The sequence below is a fragment of the Capra hircus genome, chromosome 1 (genome assembly GCF_001704415.2).
Source record: "Capra hircus breed San Clemente chromosome 1, ASM170441v1, whole genome shotgun sequence".
Classification (NCBI taxonomy): domain Eukaryota; kingdom Metazoa; phylum Chordata; class Mammalia; order Artiodactyla; family Bovidae; genus Capra; species Capra hircus.
In genome coordinates this window covers 145,198,927-145,213,129 of record NC_030808.1, presented here as the reverse complement: position 1 = coordinate 145,213,129, position 14,203 = coordinate 145,198,927, and the positions used below count along the sequence as shown (strand labels likewise).

The 14,203-nt window shown below is 51.4% G+C and overlaps 1 protein-coding gene across 4 annotated transcripts in view; it reads right to left on the bottom strand.

Moving 5' to 3' along the window:
* The window catches only part of COL18A1 (collagen type XVIII alpha 1 chain), a 93,864-nt gene that overhangs the window by 33,180 nt on the left and 46,481 nt on the right, over positions 1 to 14,203 (bottom strand). For all 4 annotated transcript variants that reach the window (XM_018052213.1, XM_018052196.1, XM_018052207.1 and 1 more), the window contains one exon: positions 6,005 to 6,552. In XM_018052213.1, coding sequence (XP_017907702.1) covers positions 6,005 to 6,552 — 548 coding nt within the window. The remainder of the gene's footprint in view (positions 1 to 6,004; positions 6,553 to 14,203) is intronic.

Here is a 14,203-nt window from a genome sequence, read left to right as displayed (position 1 = left end):
CTGATGGCTCAGGACTGTACAGAAGGCTTAGGCAGCAGGTATCAGGGACCCTGGCCCCCTGTAGTCCGTGGAACCCAGGGGCAGAACCCAGCTGAGGGTGCGGGGGGCTGAAGGGGGCTGGTGGCAAGCAGCCCACCCATGGCTGGAGCTCCGGTCTGAAGACAGAAGGGCCACCTGGCTGTGGGGAGGGGATGTGGTGGGGTGGTGTTCGGTCCACTCCATGGAGGAGCGTCCTCCCCGCCTGCCCCCTGAATCCAGAGATGCTCCAACCACCATGGAGGGCAGTGAGCTGCCAGGAGTGTCATGTGGAGGGCCTGTGTGCGGGAGGGCACACGTGTATGTGTGCTCAGAGCATGTGTGTAAGGGGGCACAGGCCAGGAGCAGGAACGCAGTGATTACGGCCGCTCTCCTGCGTGGGAAGCGCACACAGGCGCCCCCAGCCTCTGGGCACCAGACACCACCGCCTGCGGGAAGCACAAGCCTTTCTGGGCTTAAAAAGGCAGGAGGTTGGCCCCGGGGCTTGGGGCGGAGGCAGCAGTGTGTTAGGGATGGAAATTCTCAGCCTGCCCAGCCGAGGGTGGTGCTGAAGGGGGAATAGGCATCCCCAAATGACAGAGAGTCATCCAGATTGAGAATCCAGGGGCAGGCACAGAGGTTAAGATTCCAGAAAGCCACACTCTGAACACCCCCGGAGACACTGTGAGGCAGCAGTCAGGGGACAGGCCACCAGGCTCCCGCAGGCGCAGGTCGGGGCACTGGACATCCAGACATGACCGCCCTACACTGACACTTGCCGGGAGCCAGTGTGAGGAATCCCGCCCGTGACAAGGTCATGAGGAAGGAAGCTGACATACGCAAGGCGTGCTCAGACTTCAGGGACCCCTCTGGAAATTCCTAAGCATGTACCCCAACAAAAATCTGCCAGTTTTTGTGCTCTGCTTTCCAACTCTTCCGACATTTTCTGGAAAGAGTCAATTCAGGGCTTTAGTCTTCTGCATTTGAAAGAGTGTTTCAATCCAAAAACCCCTCTGATGGCTTTCTAGCCTGCCTGCAGGACTCCTACAGCTGCGCATGTGTTTGAGGCCTCCTGACCGCAGGAGGCACAGGAAGCTTAAAACATCCTAGGAATGTAGGGGCTTCCGAAGAGTCAAAATCTTTAGAATAGGACTGATTAATAAAAGTTTCATTTGTTGAGTCAATGCTTGCTGCTGAATTTTCATATCCTTTATTTTTAGATATAGTTGGTATATAGAAAAACAAGTAGTAGACCTGGTATTAGCAACATTAGATCTTTGAGTTAAGTACCTTCTTTGTTATAACCCACTGCACCTTTGTTCTATAGAGATGTAACTTTAAGGAGATGCAGATTAAAGAAAAACACTTCAGGGGGAATAAAATTAACATTCATTAAGGAAGAGAGCCAAAAAGTGTTAACAAGCCTCTTGGCTAGAAGATAATGTAAATCACCTGAGACCTTTTGTATACAAAATGATATACGGAAAGAATCTGGGTTGCGAAGGCTACATAATTTTGTGTTACCCATTGATCTCCATGTTTTATCAAAAGTATAAAAGGCCTTCTGAACAATAAAGGAGGGGACCAGCTTCTCGGACCAGTTTCTCGGACTAGTCTCTCGGCCTGGTTTCTTGGGAATCTGGCTCCCCCCGTGTCTCTCTCTCTTCCCCTCCCTCTGCTCTTTACTTTAATTTCAGGCTGAATTTCCATCTGGGGCGCGCAGGCTCGCCAGGTCTACTTACTTGCCCTGGCTGTTAAGACCCGCGCGAAAGGGAGCCTAAGGCGAGGCACCCTTAGATATTCAAGCGGGCGCCAGTGGCCCAACGTAGATGGTGCAAATTCCTTGTCTGGAATTTTATTGGCCTTCCGTGTAACCCAAGCTATTCAGCCCTCTTCCTCCACTTAATCTTCCTACTACACTATAGTTTCTTAATCTAATCTTATATTAATAAATAAACAAGTCTTTCCACGCCAACACCGTCCACCCTTCGAATTCCCTGGATCCACCAGGGCTGGACCCCGGCAGACACTGTCCCGTGAGGCCAGGCTGCCACGAGCGCAGGCTCTGGCCCCCACACTGCCAGCCAGCAGGGTGGCCGCTCAGCAAGAGGCCGCCAGGCTCGGTTGCAATGGGGAGCAGAGGAGCCCGGCCCTCTGCCAACTGGCCCGCCCACTGGGGCTTGAGCCATGGTCAGCTGGGGAGACATCAGTAGCCCAAAGGTCACCGGGCCCACTGCAAATGCTGGATGGACTTGACAGATGTTATGAAATCCAGACCATTTGAAATCTGTCCTGTCACTGCCTCCCTAGGGCCCCTGGTCTTAGAGCTGTGTGCAGACGACCACAGCCCCATGACGTGAAAGCGTATCCCTCAGCACCGGTGCTGGGGCTGCCTCCCTGGGACACCCCTCTGGCAGCCCAGGGTTCTCTGGGCCCCCTGACTCACCCCTTCTGCTCCTTCTGGAAGGGCTGTGTCCTGGCCCCAGGCCATGGGGCTAAATGCACCTGTACAGGGGTGGGTGACCTGCAGCCCCCATGGGCCTGGCTGCCCCACCTCACCCCTGCCCCTCCCTCCTCTCTGGCTGACCCCCACGCCGCCTGCTCCCTTGTCACCCACTCCAGCTGTCACCGTGACTGGGCCACACCACCACTGCCCCGTTCTCCACACGTCCTGGACCAAGGGGCGTCTCACTGGTTTCCGGTGTGAAGCCCCAGCTCCTGGACTATTTGCATGAAATTCTATTAAAAGCATCTCTTTCAGGCAATGGCGGGACTACCGCAGGACTACGAACAGGTTACATTACCCGTTCAGGTCGCTTCAGATGATTGATAGACGGGTACTGGGAGGAGCTGATGACCGTGACCTGAGTGCCCCGAGCTGCCCTCAGTCAGCAGCAGCACGTTTTCTGTGGCTGGACTTGGGGTCCACAGCAGGAGAACTGGGGGTGTCAGAGGTCACCAGCACTTTCCCTGCCTGCTCTGCTACCATCCTCTGCTCTAAGCCTGCCCAAACCTAGTGTGGCCGGTGGGCATCTCTTCGCTTCAGTGAATCAATCACTTCTGAAGATCAAACCAGTCCATCCTAAAGGAAATCAACCCTGAATATTCATTGGAAGGACTGATGCTGAAACGGAAGCTCCAATACTTTTACCACCCGATGCGGAGAGCCGACTCATTGGAAAAGACCCTGATGCTGGGAAAGATTGAGGACAAGAGGAGAAGGGGATGACAGAGGATGAGATGGTTGGATGACATCATGGATTTGATGGACATGAGTTTGAGCAAGCTCCAGGAGATAGTGAAGGACAGGCAAGCCTGGCGTGCTGCAATCCATGGCGTCGCAAAGAGTCAGACATGACTGAGCGACTGATCAACACTTTTTATATAATGTGGCCAGCAAAGCCACCTGCCGAGGCAAATTCACAGCCCCCAGCACCATCGTCACACAACAGAAGCAGTGAATGTCCAACACGAGGGGCACCGCTGGAGCGCGGCCCGGGAAGCCCAAGCCAGTCCTGTCCTGGCCCAGTGTCAGTTTCGGACGAGCGCCCCAGGGTCCGAACAAACACGTCACTGAACCTCCACGGGAACCTGGGTAAAGAAGAAGGTGGCTTCACACAGAGAAAAGCAGACAGGAATGAAAAAACAGGGACATTTCCAACAAAGAGAAACTAAGTCAAGAAAACTTGACCACAGGGTATCTGAAATAGTTAAGAAAAGAAAGGATGAGGTCAATAAACACTGAAAAAGCGCTGAATTAATGTTTTAAGCAAAACACTATAACAACTGGGGAGAATTAGGAATTTCCTAAGAGATATTTATTACTATTTAAGCTCAAGGAGAAGAATGAACCTGAAAACACCAAGGACGCTCATAATTTGGGGGAGGAAACAACAAAGGCTCTGCGAGCATCTTCAGAATAGGTGCCGGGCTGAGGGTGGGGGTCAGCAAGGGCCTGAGCACCTGCTCGAGACCACTAGCCGTGACACTCCGGCTCGTCGCACACTCCGAGCTCTGTGCGCACCTCTGCAAGTCCTGCCTGTCACACACGTGAGTGATTCTTTCCCAAGAGCCTCAGTTCAGGAGAACTGACAAACCCTATCCTAAGCCGACCTATCTACTCCTCCCCAGACAGCACGCTTCACCTCTCACCCGGCTGGAGGCTGATCAAACACCCACAGAGAGATTCCTGGAACTGGCGTCTGAGGAACAGAGGAGCTACACTGCACTGGACTGTGCTGGAAGTGACCAGGCAACATCAGCGGGGACAGCAGCTTCACAGTAAGCAGGGCTCCAGCCAGAGCCAGAGGGAATGACCTTACAGTCCCCTCTGTTCTGTCTCTCTAACCTTCAAAGATTTTTCTGGGTGTCTTCTACAGGCCAGATTTAACCACATAAACACTTTAAATATCCCAATGGTGGGGAAAAAAAAGACTAGGTGAAAAGGCAAGAGAAAAAATGGGGAATAAAATTTACAGTGTATAAAACAAATGATCAGTATCTTTCATATATAAAGAGTTCACACAAACTAATAAGAAACAATTGAAACCATTAAAACAAAAATGCAAAGGACATGAACAGACACACAAGAAGAAATACAGATAACCAGTAAACATGTGAAATAGTACAGTTTGTTTTCACTAACAACCAAGAAAGGCAAATTAAGACACTCAGACACTATTAGTCTACATATATGACTAGCAAGTGTGTTTTGCAGTGATGACCGCAGCCTGGCAGGGCTGAGGCAAGAGGCATCTGGGTGTCCTTGCTACAGAAAGGTGGTGACCTCCGTTAGCACCATGAGACAGGCAACCCCTTCAATTGTTAAGAAATACAGAACTCATGGCCGGGGTGTGTGTGTTCGGCGGGTGTGAGGCAGGGAGTTCCAATCTAGAAAAGCCCGGGAATTCTCACAACGAATCACCAGTAAACACAGCGCCTCTCCCATGGCATGGCTCCCTCTGACTTATCTCCACTTCATCAAGTTTGAGGATCAAAATGAAAACACAAAGAGGCTCAGTTTGGTATCAAAGTCTTACTGGCTCCCAGACCCCTTGGGTGAAAGTTCCAGCCAAAGGTGAAAGGTCAGCTTTCAGAAGCGAGTCACCAGGACTTAGAACAACGTTAACCAAGCAGCCTTTGTCTGGGCAATAATTAACTTTCTGTCCCCTGTGGACACATCCCCCACTGGCACACACAGGGAACCCTGTCTGAACTGCTGGGTGGGCGTGCCAGTTGCAGTGTTCGAATTCAGGGACCTGCTAAGATCTGAGGGTGGCCATCACTGTTTCCAGGAGGCAGGATCTGGCGAAAGCTTCCGAGAAGTGTGGTCACCGAGGACCCAGGAGAAGGATCCACTAGCATCTGGGACCCGCCTTCGCCAGAAATGAAGCCAGGCCTGGGGGAGGGGCTTCCCTGGGGACACGCTGGGGACCACTGCTCGCCGGTCACCACCGGGGAAATTCTGCCCCTGCTGCTCTGAGGAGAAGGCCTGCCCTGGGGCTCGCCAGCCACGAGGCCACTGCACAGTTTGGCAAAAACAACCAGCACGATGAATGCTGGTGCGTGGCCTGAAGCCTCTGGTCCAGCCGGGGTGATGTGCAGATGGCCCCCAGACAGGCGCACACTCAGCACTCCATTGCTGTTCTGAAATTCTTTCACTGTGCATGGTCTGTTTGACAGGAGAATAAAGCCCCTGCTCACTGATGGGGCGGGGAGGGGCCCGGAGCCCAGGGTCACCACGGGGCACCACGCATAGGCACACACAGGGTGGGGGCCTGGACGTGGCAGATGCGGGCATCCCGTGAAGGCAGTGGTCTCAGAGCAGCAGGGAGTGAACGCCCAGAGGGAGCAGGGTGGGCCGAGGGTCCTGACAGCTGTGTAACCCGGGCTTTGCCTGTCCCTGGAGCTGCCTTAGCAGCAGACAGCAGTGGCCATCATCCATCCCCAGCTTCCCGCCCCTGCCCCCCAAGCAGGCCATCATAGTTACCTGGAACTTTTCAGGGTCCGCTCCACCGGCCTGGGCCACGAAGAGGCGGGCGTCCGGCTCCAGCTGCAGGTCGTGCAGCGAGTGCGCCAGGGGCTGGCCCTGGACCTCCTTACAGTCCACGAAGAGCCTGGCGTAGGCGCCATCCACGCTGAGCGCCAGGCGCGTCCAGCGACCATCCAGCGCAGGCAGCTGGAAGCTGGCGGCTGAGCGCGTGTCGGTGGCTCCGGGCTCCGTGTACAGCAGTTGCAGGTGCTGCCGCCCCCCACGCGCCGCCGTCAGCTTCACGCCCACCGAGACCACCGCCTGCGCAGGGTCTGTGACTGCAAAGAGCACACCCGCGCGCGCCGAGGCCGGCCGCACACGCACCAGCAGCGAGAAGTCCTGGAAGAACGTGCTGGGCAGGAGACTCCGGGCCGCCTGGCCTCCACCGCTGCCGTCCTCGCCAAACTCATAGGCGGGCCCCACGGCGGGGTCGTGCACCACGGCCACCTGCCAGGGCGGGGGCTCACCGAGCAGCTGCTGGAGCCCCACCTCCACGACCTCGCCGTCTGCGGAGAGAAAGACAGCCGTGAGACTGCGCCCACTGGGGAAACCAAGGCCCGGGCCATCTCACGCCTGCCCCCACCACCGCCCCAGAGGGGACAGACAGCCACCTGTTCCTTCAGGCACCACGCCCACCCCCACGGGCTCGCTCCTCCAAGTGGAGCGCAGAGACCCTCCAAAACCAGCCTGGCTCGAGAGGCAGGGGCGTGGCCTGCTATAGACCCCGCCTCCCTAAAGTTAGCACGAGGAGCTCCATCCAGCCTGCACTCCCAACCCCTGCTCAGACTCCACACTGGGACTTGGTCCCCTCCGCCGCTCCCACACTTGAGTCACATGGCATACCTGACATACAAAAGAGAGAGATTCGCACAGGGCTGCCCTGAGCTCAGTGCACACTAGGAACAGCCTGGAAACAGTTACACTCCCAGGAAGGGAGAGGATAAGAGGATAAGAGGATAAGAGGGCTGCATTTCCTGGGGGCCCCTCTGAGGCTTGTGGTGCCCCTGTCTGCCCACACGTGGGGCAGCAAACCCCACCCAAGCCTCGCAGCACTGTGGGTTTTACCGGGTGGTGGCTGTTCGCAGGGCTGGCGCTCACTGCCCTGAGTTCCTGCTGGGTGCCACGACCACCACCCGGCCTGGACAGGGCTATGTGATTGGGGAAGGGAGGGCAGCTTTCTCCCTCCTGCACTGCCCACTCTCCCGCCCTACACCTCATCCTTCCTCTCAAACTCTCTGTGCGCTCACATCCCTCCCCCTCCTCGGGGGCTCAGTGTCATAGGCACATGTTCTCCAGCGATACCCGACTGTATGGAGCCCCCTCAGTGGCATGGGCCCAGGCTGGGACACAGCCCTGGTGCCTGGACCTGCCCGAACAGGGCTGCTTCCCAGGTGGGCAGGTGCCATCAGCGGCCTGGACTGGCGACCTCTGGGACCAGGGGCATCAAGGCTGGGGGAAAGCAGGGCCTACCTCTCTGTCCAGGGGCTGTGGTGGCTGCTCGGCACAGGACGGTAAACACCAGCTCTGGAAGAGGCCCGCTCACCAGTGACTTCCCTGGACATTGCCAGGCAGAAGGGCAAGGAGCCTCCAGGCCTTTCCTCTCAAGGCCCTCCCCCCCACAACCTGGGTGGGCTCTGCCCCCAAAATGCGGTACACAGAGAAGCTTTTCTGGGAGGCAGCTACTGGCGTGTGGGTGTCCTAACTAAGCTGAGTATGCACATGGCTGTGTATGCAGGTGACACTGTGGCCCTGTCAGTGTCTCCGTGTGTGGTAGGGCCTGGTGTCCGGCCCCAGAGTGCAGGGTCAGGCTGACCTGGACTCCCTGGAGCAGAGGGAACAAATGCTGGACCCCAACTTCCAAAGAAGCTGTGTCGCTCAAAGAGTCCCCAGAGAACAAACTATGAGAAGAGAAGAGACCAGCAAGGTCTGGTCTCGAGGATGAGGGTTTGGGGTACCTGCCAGACTAGCCCCACCAGGACAGCAGTGTCTTGTCTCTGAGCAGCCCTGACTTCCTGCATTGTGGGCTCCCCTTCAGCCTCACTCTACCCCTTGCAGGTGAGATCCTTACGCAGATGAAAAGCGGGGAACCGCCAGGGCAGACAGCAGCACCCGCAGAACAATGGCTTGCCTCAGCACCTGCCGGGGTGGATGGACCCTCACGGGGGCAGGGGGCCTTCACAAAGACCCTGGGCTCCGGGAAGCCAGCTATCACCTTTTGCTCACAGACGGACACCACTGTCCACCCAAATGGTGTGGCTGTACAGTCCCTTTGCATCAGACGTGCCCGGGACCCCAGTGTCCACTCAGGGAGATGCCTTAAGATTAAGGAACAAGGGCCTTCAGCAGCCTGAGTGCCAGTAGCCCTGGTGCCCCATCTCAGCTGTCCCGGAAGTGAAGCGTGGATGTGCCCCAGCTGCACGCTTCCTCCTGGGCAGCTAGAACTTTTCCAGATTGATTAAGGATGCTGAGACACAGCAGCCCTGGGCCCCTGGCTGGAAGACAGCCCCAGAGACCCCAGAGATGCATGAGCAGCTCCTTCCCAAAGTTCTCCTATTTCATCTCTGTGCAATTCTCCATGGTTCCCATCGGGAGTAATCTTCAGAATGCCACAGCACTGAGATCACTGCTCCAGTCTCCAGTTACAGGCATCTTGAGCAGGGGTTGGGGCGGGGGGGTGATTGTAGCCACACCTCCATGCAGATCTGGCAGCTGCTGGGCTGGAGGCGCTGGCCCGAGGCGCTGACCCAGCTGTCTCCGGGTGGAAACCAGCACCTCTCCAGCTAGCGAGCGCCTGAGCCCGGCTCTGGGAGCTCCAGTAGCGCCCTCCTGGGAACACAGTGGGTGGCACCTAGGCAAGCTGGGGCCCTCCAGACAGCCACACCTGCCTCAGATCAAGGAATCAGGGGACTTGCTTAGTTGAAGACAGTCTCCCTTCCAGCAAACAGACCAGCCAGGGCCCAGTGGGGTTTAGCCCAGGTACATAAGGTTGGCTCAACATAGCTATGACAAACCTAGACAGTGTATTAAAAAGCAGAGATATCACTTTGCTAACAAAGGGCTGCTTAGTCAAAGATATGGTCTTTCCAGTATTCATGTTTGGATATGAGAGCTGGATCATAAGGGAGACTGAGCAGCAAATAAACGGTGCTTTCAAATTGTGCTGGAGAAGACTCCCGAGAGTCCCCTGGACAGCAAGGAGATCAAACCGGTCAATCCTAAAGGAAATCGATGCTGAATATTCATTGGAAGGACTGGTGCCGAAGCTGAAGCTCCGATATGTTGGCTACCAGATATGAAGAGCTGACCCACTGGAAAAGACCCTGATGCTGGGAAAGACTAAGGGCAAAAGGAGAAGGGGTGACAGAGGATAAGGTGGTTGGATGTCATCCCTGACTCAATGGACATGGGTTTGAGCAAATTTCAGGAGATGGTGAAGGACAGGGAAGCCTGCAGTTCATGAGATCCCAAAGAGTCGGACACGATTTGGTGACTGAACAACATTTGAAATCAATTAATGGAAACCATCACATCAGTAAGCTAAAGAAGAGGAAATCACAGGGTCATATCATAGATGCAGAAAAAGTATTTCATAAAATCCTACACCTATTATGATAAAAAACCTTCAGTCTGGAACTAGGAATAAAGGTGAACTTCCTCAACTTGATAAATATTTTTTAAAAACTACAGCTAACACCATACTTACTGGTGAGAAATTTTAAGCTTTTTCACTAAAATCAGGTACAAGGTAAGGATGCCCCCTCACCACTCTCTTTCACATCATAGATAATGCCATAAGACAAGAAAAGGCAATAAAAGCACATAGGTTGGGGGGGAAGAAATAAAGCTGTCAATCTGCAGATGACATGAAAATCAAACAGCAGAAAATCCAAAATAATTATTCAAAAAATACTCCTGGAGCTACCGATTATAGCAAGTTTGTAGGATATAACATTAATGTACAAAAATCAGTCATTTTCCTATATACCATCAATGAACAAGTAGAATTTGATATTAAACATGATACCATTTACATTAGCACCTCCAAGATGAAATATTTATATTTATGCTACACATAAGTATGACAAATATATGCACAAGATCTACGTGAGGAAAACTACAAAACTCTGACAAAAGAAATCAAAGCAGAACTAAACAAATGCAGAGATAGTCCATGTTCATGGATAGGAAGATTCAATATTGTCAAGATATCAATTCTTCCCAACTTGACCTATAGATTCAATACAATCCCAATAAAAATCACAGCAAGTTATTTTGGGGCTTTCAACAAACCAACTTGGAGTTTATACAGAGAGGAAAAGACTAACTCAATACTTGCAGGAGACCAAAATTGGAGAAGTGACACTGTCTGGTTTGAGACTTACTATAAGCCAACCTCTCTCTCCTTCCCTCTCTTTCCTCTCCTTAACCCATCCTGTCCTTCCCTGTTTTTCTAGTTCCCTGGTCCTGGACGCAGGAATCTGGTTGAAGGACCCTCAGCTTGAGCTGAGGATTGGAGACTGATCACCTCCTCTTAGCACAGAACTCGAATTCTGGTTCTGGTCTGGTCTGATTTCTGGCAGGGCCGAGTTCCAGTCCTCCCTTTTCTGGAGGCCCAGGGAAAAGTCCCATAATACCTGGGCATCTGTAGGTGGCAGGAGATGTCTGTAAGGCCACCCCTTTCGCCCCTCCCCTCCCGCCTCCTCCCCCTTCTTCTTTCAACCTGGCTTCCTTTCCTCCCTTGAAATCTTTGATGTTAGTACTTGGATTCTTGTATTTAAGGGCTTCCCTAGTGGTACAGAGGTTAAAGCGTCTGCCTGCAATGTGGGAGACCTGGGTTCGATCCCTGGGTCGGGAAGATCCCCTGGAGAAGGAAATGGCAACCCACTCCAGTATTCTTGCCTGGAGAGTCCCATGGATGGAGGAGCTTGGTGGGCTACAGTCCACGGGTCGCAAAGAGTCGGACACGACTGAGCGATGTCACTTTCACTATAAGCCACGGCAAAAACAAGACTGGGAGCAGACTGTGGCTCAGATCATCAACTCCTTATTGCCAAATTCAGACTTAAATTGAAGAAAGTGGGGAAAACCGCTAGACCATTCAGGTATGACCTAAATCAAATCCCTTATGACTGTACAGTGGAAGTGAGAAATAGATTTAAGGGCCTAGATCATATAGATAGAGTGCTTGATGAACTATGGACAGAGGTTCTTGACATTGTACAGGAGACAGGAATCAAGACCATCCCCAAGAAACAGAAATGCAAAACAGCAAAATCACTGTCTGGGGAGGCCTTACAAATAGCTGTGAAAAGAAGAGAAGCAAAAAGCAAAGGAGAAAAGGAAAGAAAGATATTCCCATTTGAATGCAGAGTTCCAAAGAATAGCAAGGAGAGATAAGAAAGCCTTCCTCAGTGATCAGTGCAAAGAAATAGAGGAAAACAATAGAATGGGAAAGACTAGAGATCTCTTCAAGAAAATTAGAGATATCAAGGGAGCATTTTATGCAAAAATGGGCTCAATAAAGGACAGAAATGGTATGGACCTAACAGAAGCAGAAGATATTAAGAAGAGGTGGCAAGAATGCACAGAAGAACTGTACAAAAAAGATCTTCACGACCCAGAAAATCACAATGGTGTGATCACTCACACTCACCTAGAGTCAGACATCCTGGAATGTGAAGTCAAGTGGGCCTTAGGAAGCATCACTACGAACAAAGCTAGTGGAGGTGATGGAATTCCAGTTGAGTTATTTCAAATCCTAAAAGATGATGCTGTGAAAGTGCTGCACTCAATATGTCAGCAAATTTGGAAAACTCAGCAGTGGCCACAGGACTGGAAAAGGTCAGTTTTCATACCAATCCCAAAGAAAGGCAATGCCAAAGAATGCTCAAACTACTGCACAATTGCACTCATCTCACATGCTAGTAAAGTAATGCTCAAAATTCTCCAAGCCAGGCTTCAGTAATGTGTGAACCGTGAACTTCCAGATATTCAAGCTGGTTTTAGAAAAGGCAGAGGAACCAGAGATCAAATTGCCAACATCTGTTGGATTATCGAAAAAGCAAGAGAGTTCCAGAAAAACATCTATTTCTGCTTTATTGAGTATGCCAAAGCCTTTGACTGTGTGGATCACAATAAACTGTGGAAAATTCTTCAAGAGATGGGAATACCAGACCACCTGACCTGCCTCTTGAGAAATCTGTATGCAGGTCAGGAAGCAACAGTTAGAACTGGACATGGAACAACAGACTGGTTCCATATAAGAAAAGGAGTACGTCAAGGCTGCATACTGTCACCCTGATTATTTAACTTCTATGCAGAGTACATCATGAGAAACGCTGGGCTGGATGAAGCACAAGCTGGAATCAAGATTGCCGGGAGAAATATCAATCACCTCAGATATGCAGATGACACCACCCTTATGGCAGAAAGTGAAGAGGAACTAAAAAGCCTCTTGATGAAAGTGAAAGAGGAGAGTGAAAAATTTGGCTTAAAGCTCAACATTCAGAAAACGAAGATCATGGCATCTGGTCCCATCACTTCATGGGAAATAGATAGGGAAACAGTGGAAACAGTGGCTGATTTTATTTTTTGGGTTCCAAAATGCCTGCAGCTGGTGACTGCAGCCATGAAATTAAAAGACACTTACTCCTTGGAAGGAAAGTTATGACCAACCTAGGCAGCATATTAAAAAGCAGAGACATTACTTTGCCAACAAAGGTCCATCTAGTCAAGGCTATGGTTTTTCCAGTGGTCATGTATGGATGTGAGAGTTGGAGTGTGAAGAAAGCTGAGCGCCGAAGAACTGATGCTTTTGAACTGTGGTGTTGGAGAAGACTCTTGAGAGTCCCTTGGACTGCAAGGAGATCCAACCAGTCCATCCTAAAGGAGATCAGTCCTGGGTGTTCATTGGAAGAAATGATGTTGAAGCTGAAACTCCAATACTTTGGCCACCAGATGCGAACAGTTGACTTACTGGAAAAGGCCCTGATTCTGGGAGGGATTGGGGGCAGGAGGAGAAGGGGACGACAGAGGATGAGATGGTTGGCTGGCATCACCGACTCAATGGACATGAGTCTGGGTGAACTCTGGGAGTTGGTGATGGACAGGGAGGCCTGGTGTGCTGTGGTTCATGGGGTCGCAAAGAGTTGGACACGACTGAGCAACTGAACTGAACTGATACAGCTATGGGAATCAAGACAGTGTGGTCTTGGCAAAAAAAGAGACAAGTAGATCGATGGGACAGAATAGAGAGCCCAGAATGAGACCCACATAAATACAGCCAACCCTGAACTAAAAATCAAACAGAGTATAATGGGGAAGAGATAGTCTTTTCAACAAATGGTGCTGTAACATCTGGATATCACATGAAGGAAAAAAAAAAAAGAATCTAGACACAGACCCTACACCCTTCACAAAAATTAACTCACAATGGATCACAGATCTAAATGTAAAGTGCAAAACTATAAAACTCCCAGAAGATAATAGGAGAGAAATGCTTAATGATCGTGCTTTTGGCAATGACTTTTTAGATACAACACAAACACAATTTATGAACGAACTGACAAGCTGGACTTCCTAAAAATGAAAAACATCTGTTCTCCAAAAGACACCATTAGAAGAATGAGCAGAGAAGCCAGACTGGGAGAAAAAAAAAAAACTACAAAACAGGCATCACACGGACTCTTATCCAAAATATACAAAGAATACTTAAATCTCAACGAGAACATGAACATCTTGACTGAGAAATGCACAAAAGATCTAAACAGACACCTCACCAAAGAAGAGGTACGGACGGCAGATTCAAAAGCTGCTCCACATCAGCTGTCATCAGGAAAATGCAAATTGAAACAAGAGAATTCCCTGGCAGTTCAGCGGTTATGAATCCTCACTTTCACGGCTGGGTGTACGGGTTCAATCCCTGGTCAGGGAACTAATATCCCACAAGTCACATGGCACAGCCAAAAAATAAAATAAAAACAAAATAAAACAACAATGAGCAGTCACTACACATCTACCAGAATGGCCAAAATCTGGAATGGCCACAACACCGAATGCTGGCGAGGATGTGGAGCGAAAGGGATTCTCATTACTGCTGGGGGAGGTGGGGTGCGTGCAGAATGGTGCAGCCACTTGGGAAGACAGTTTGGTAGTTTC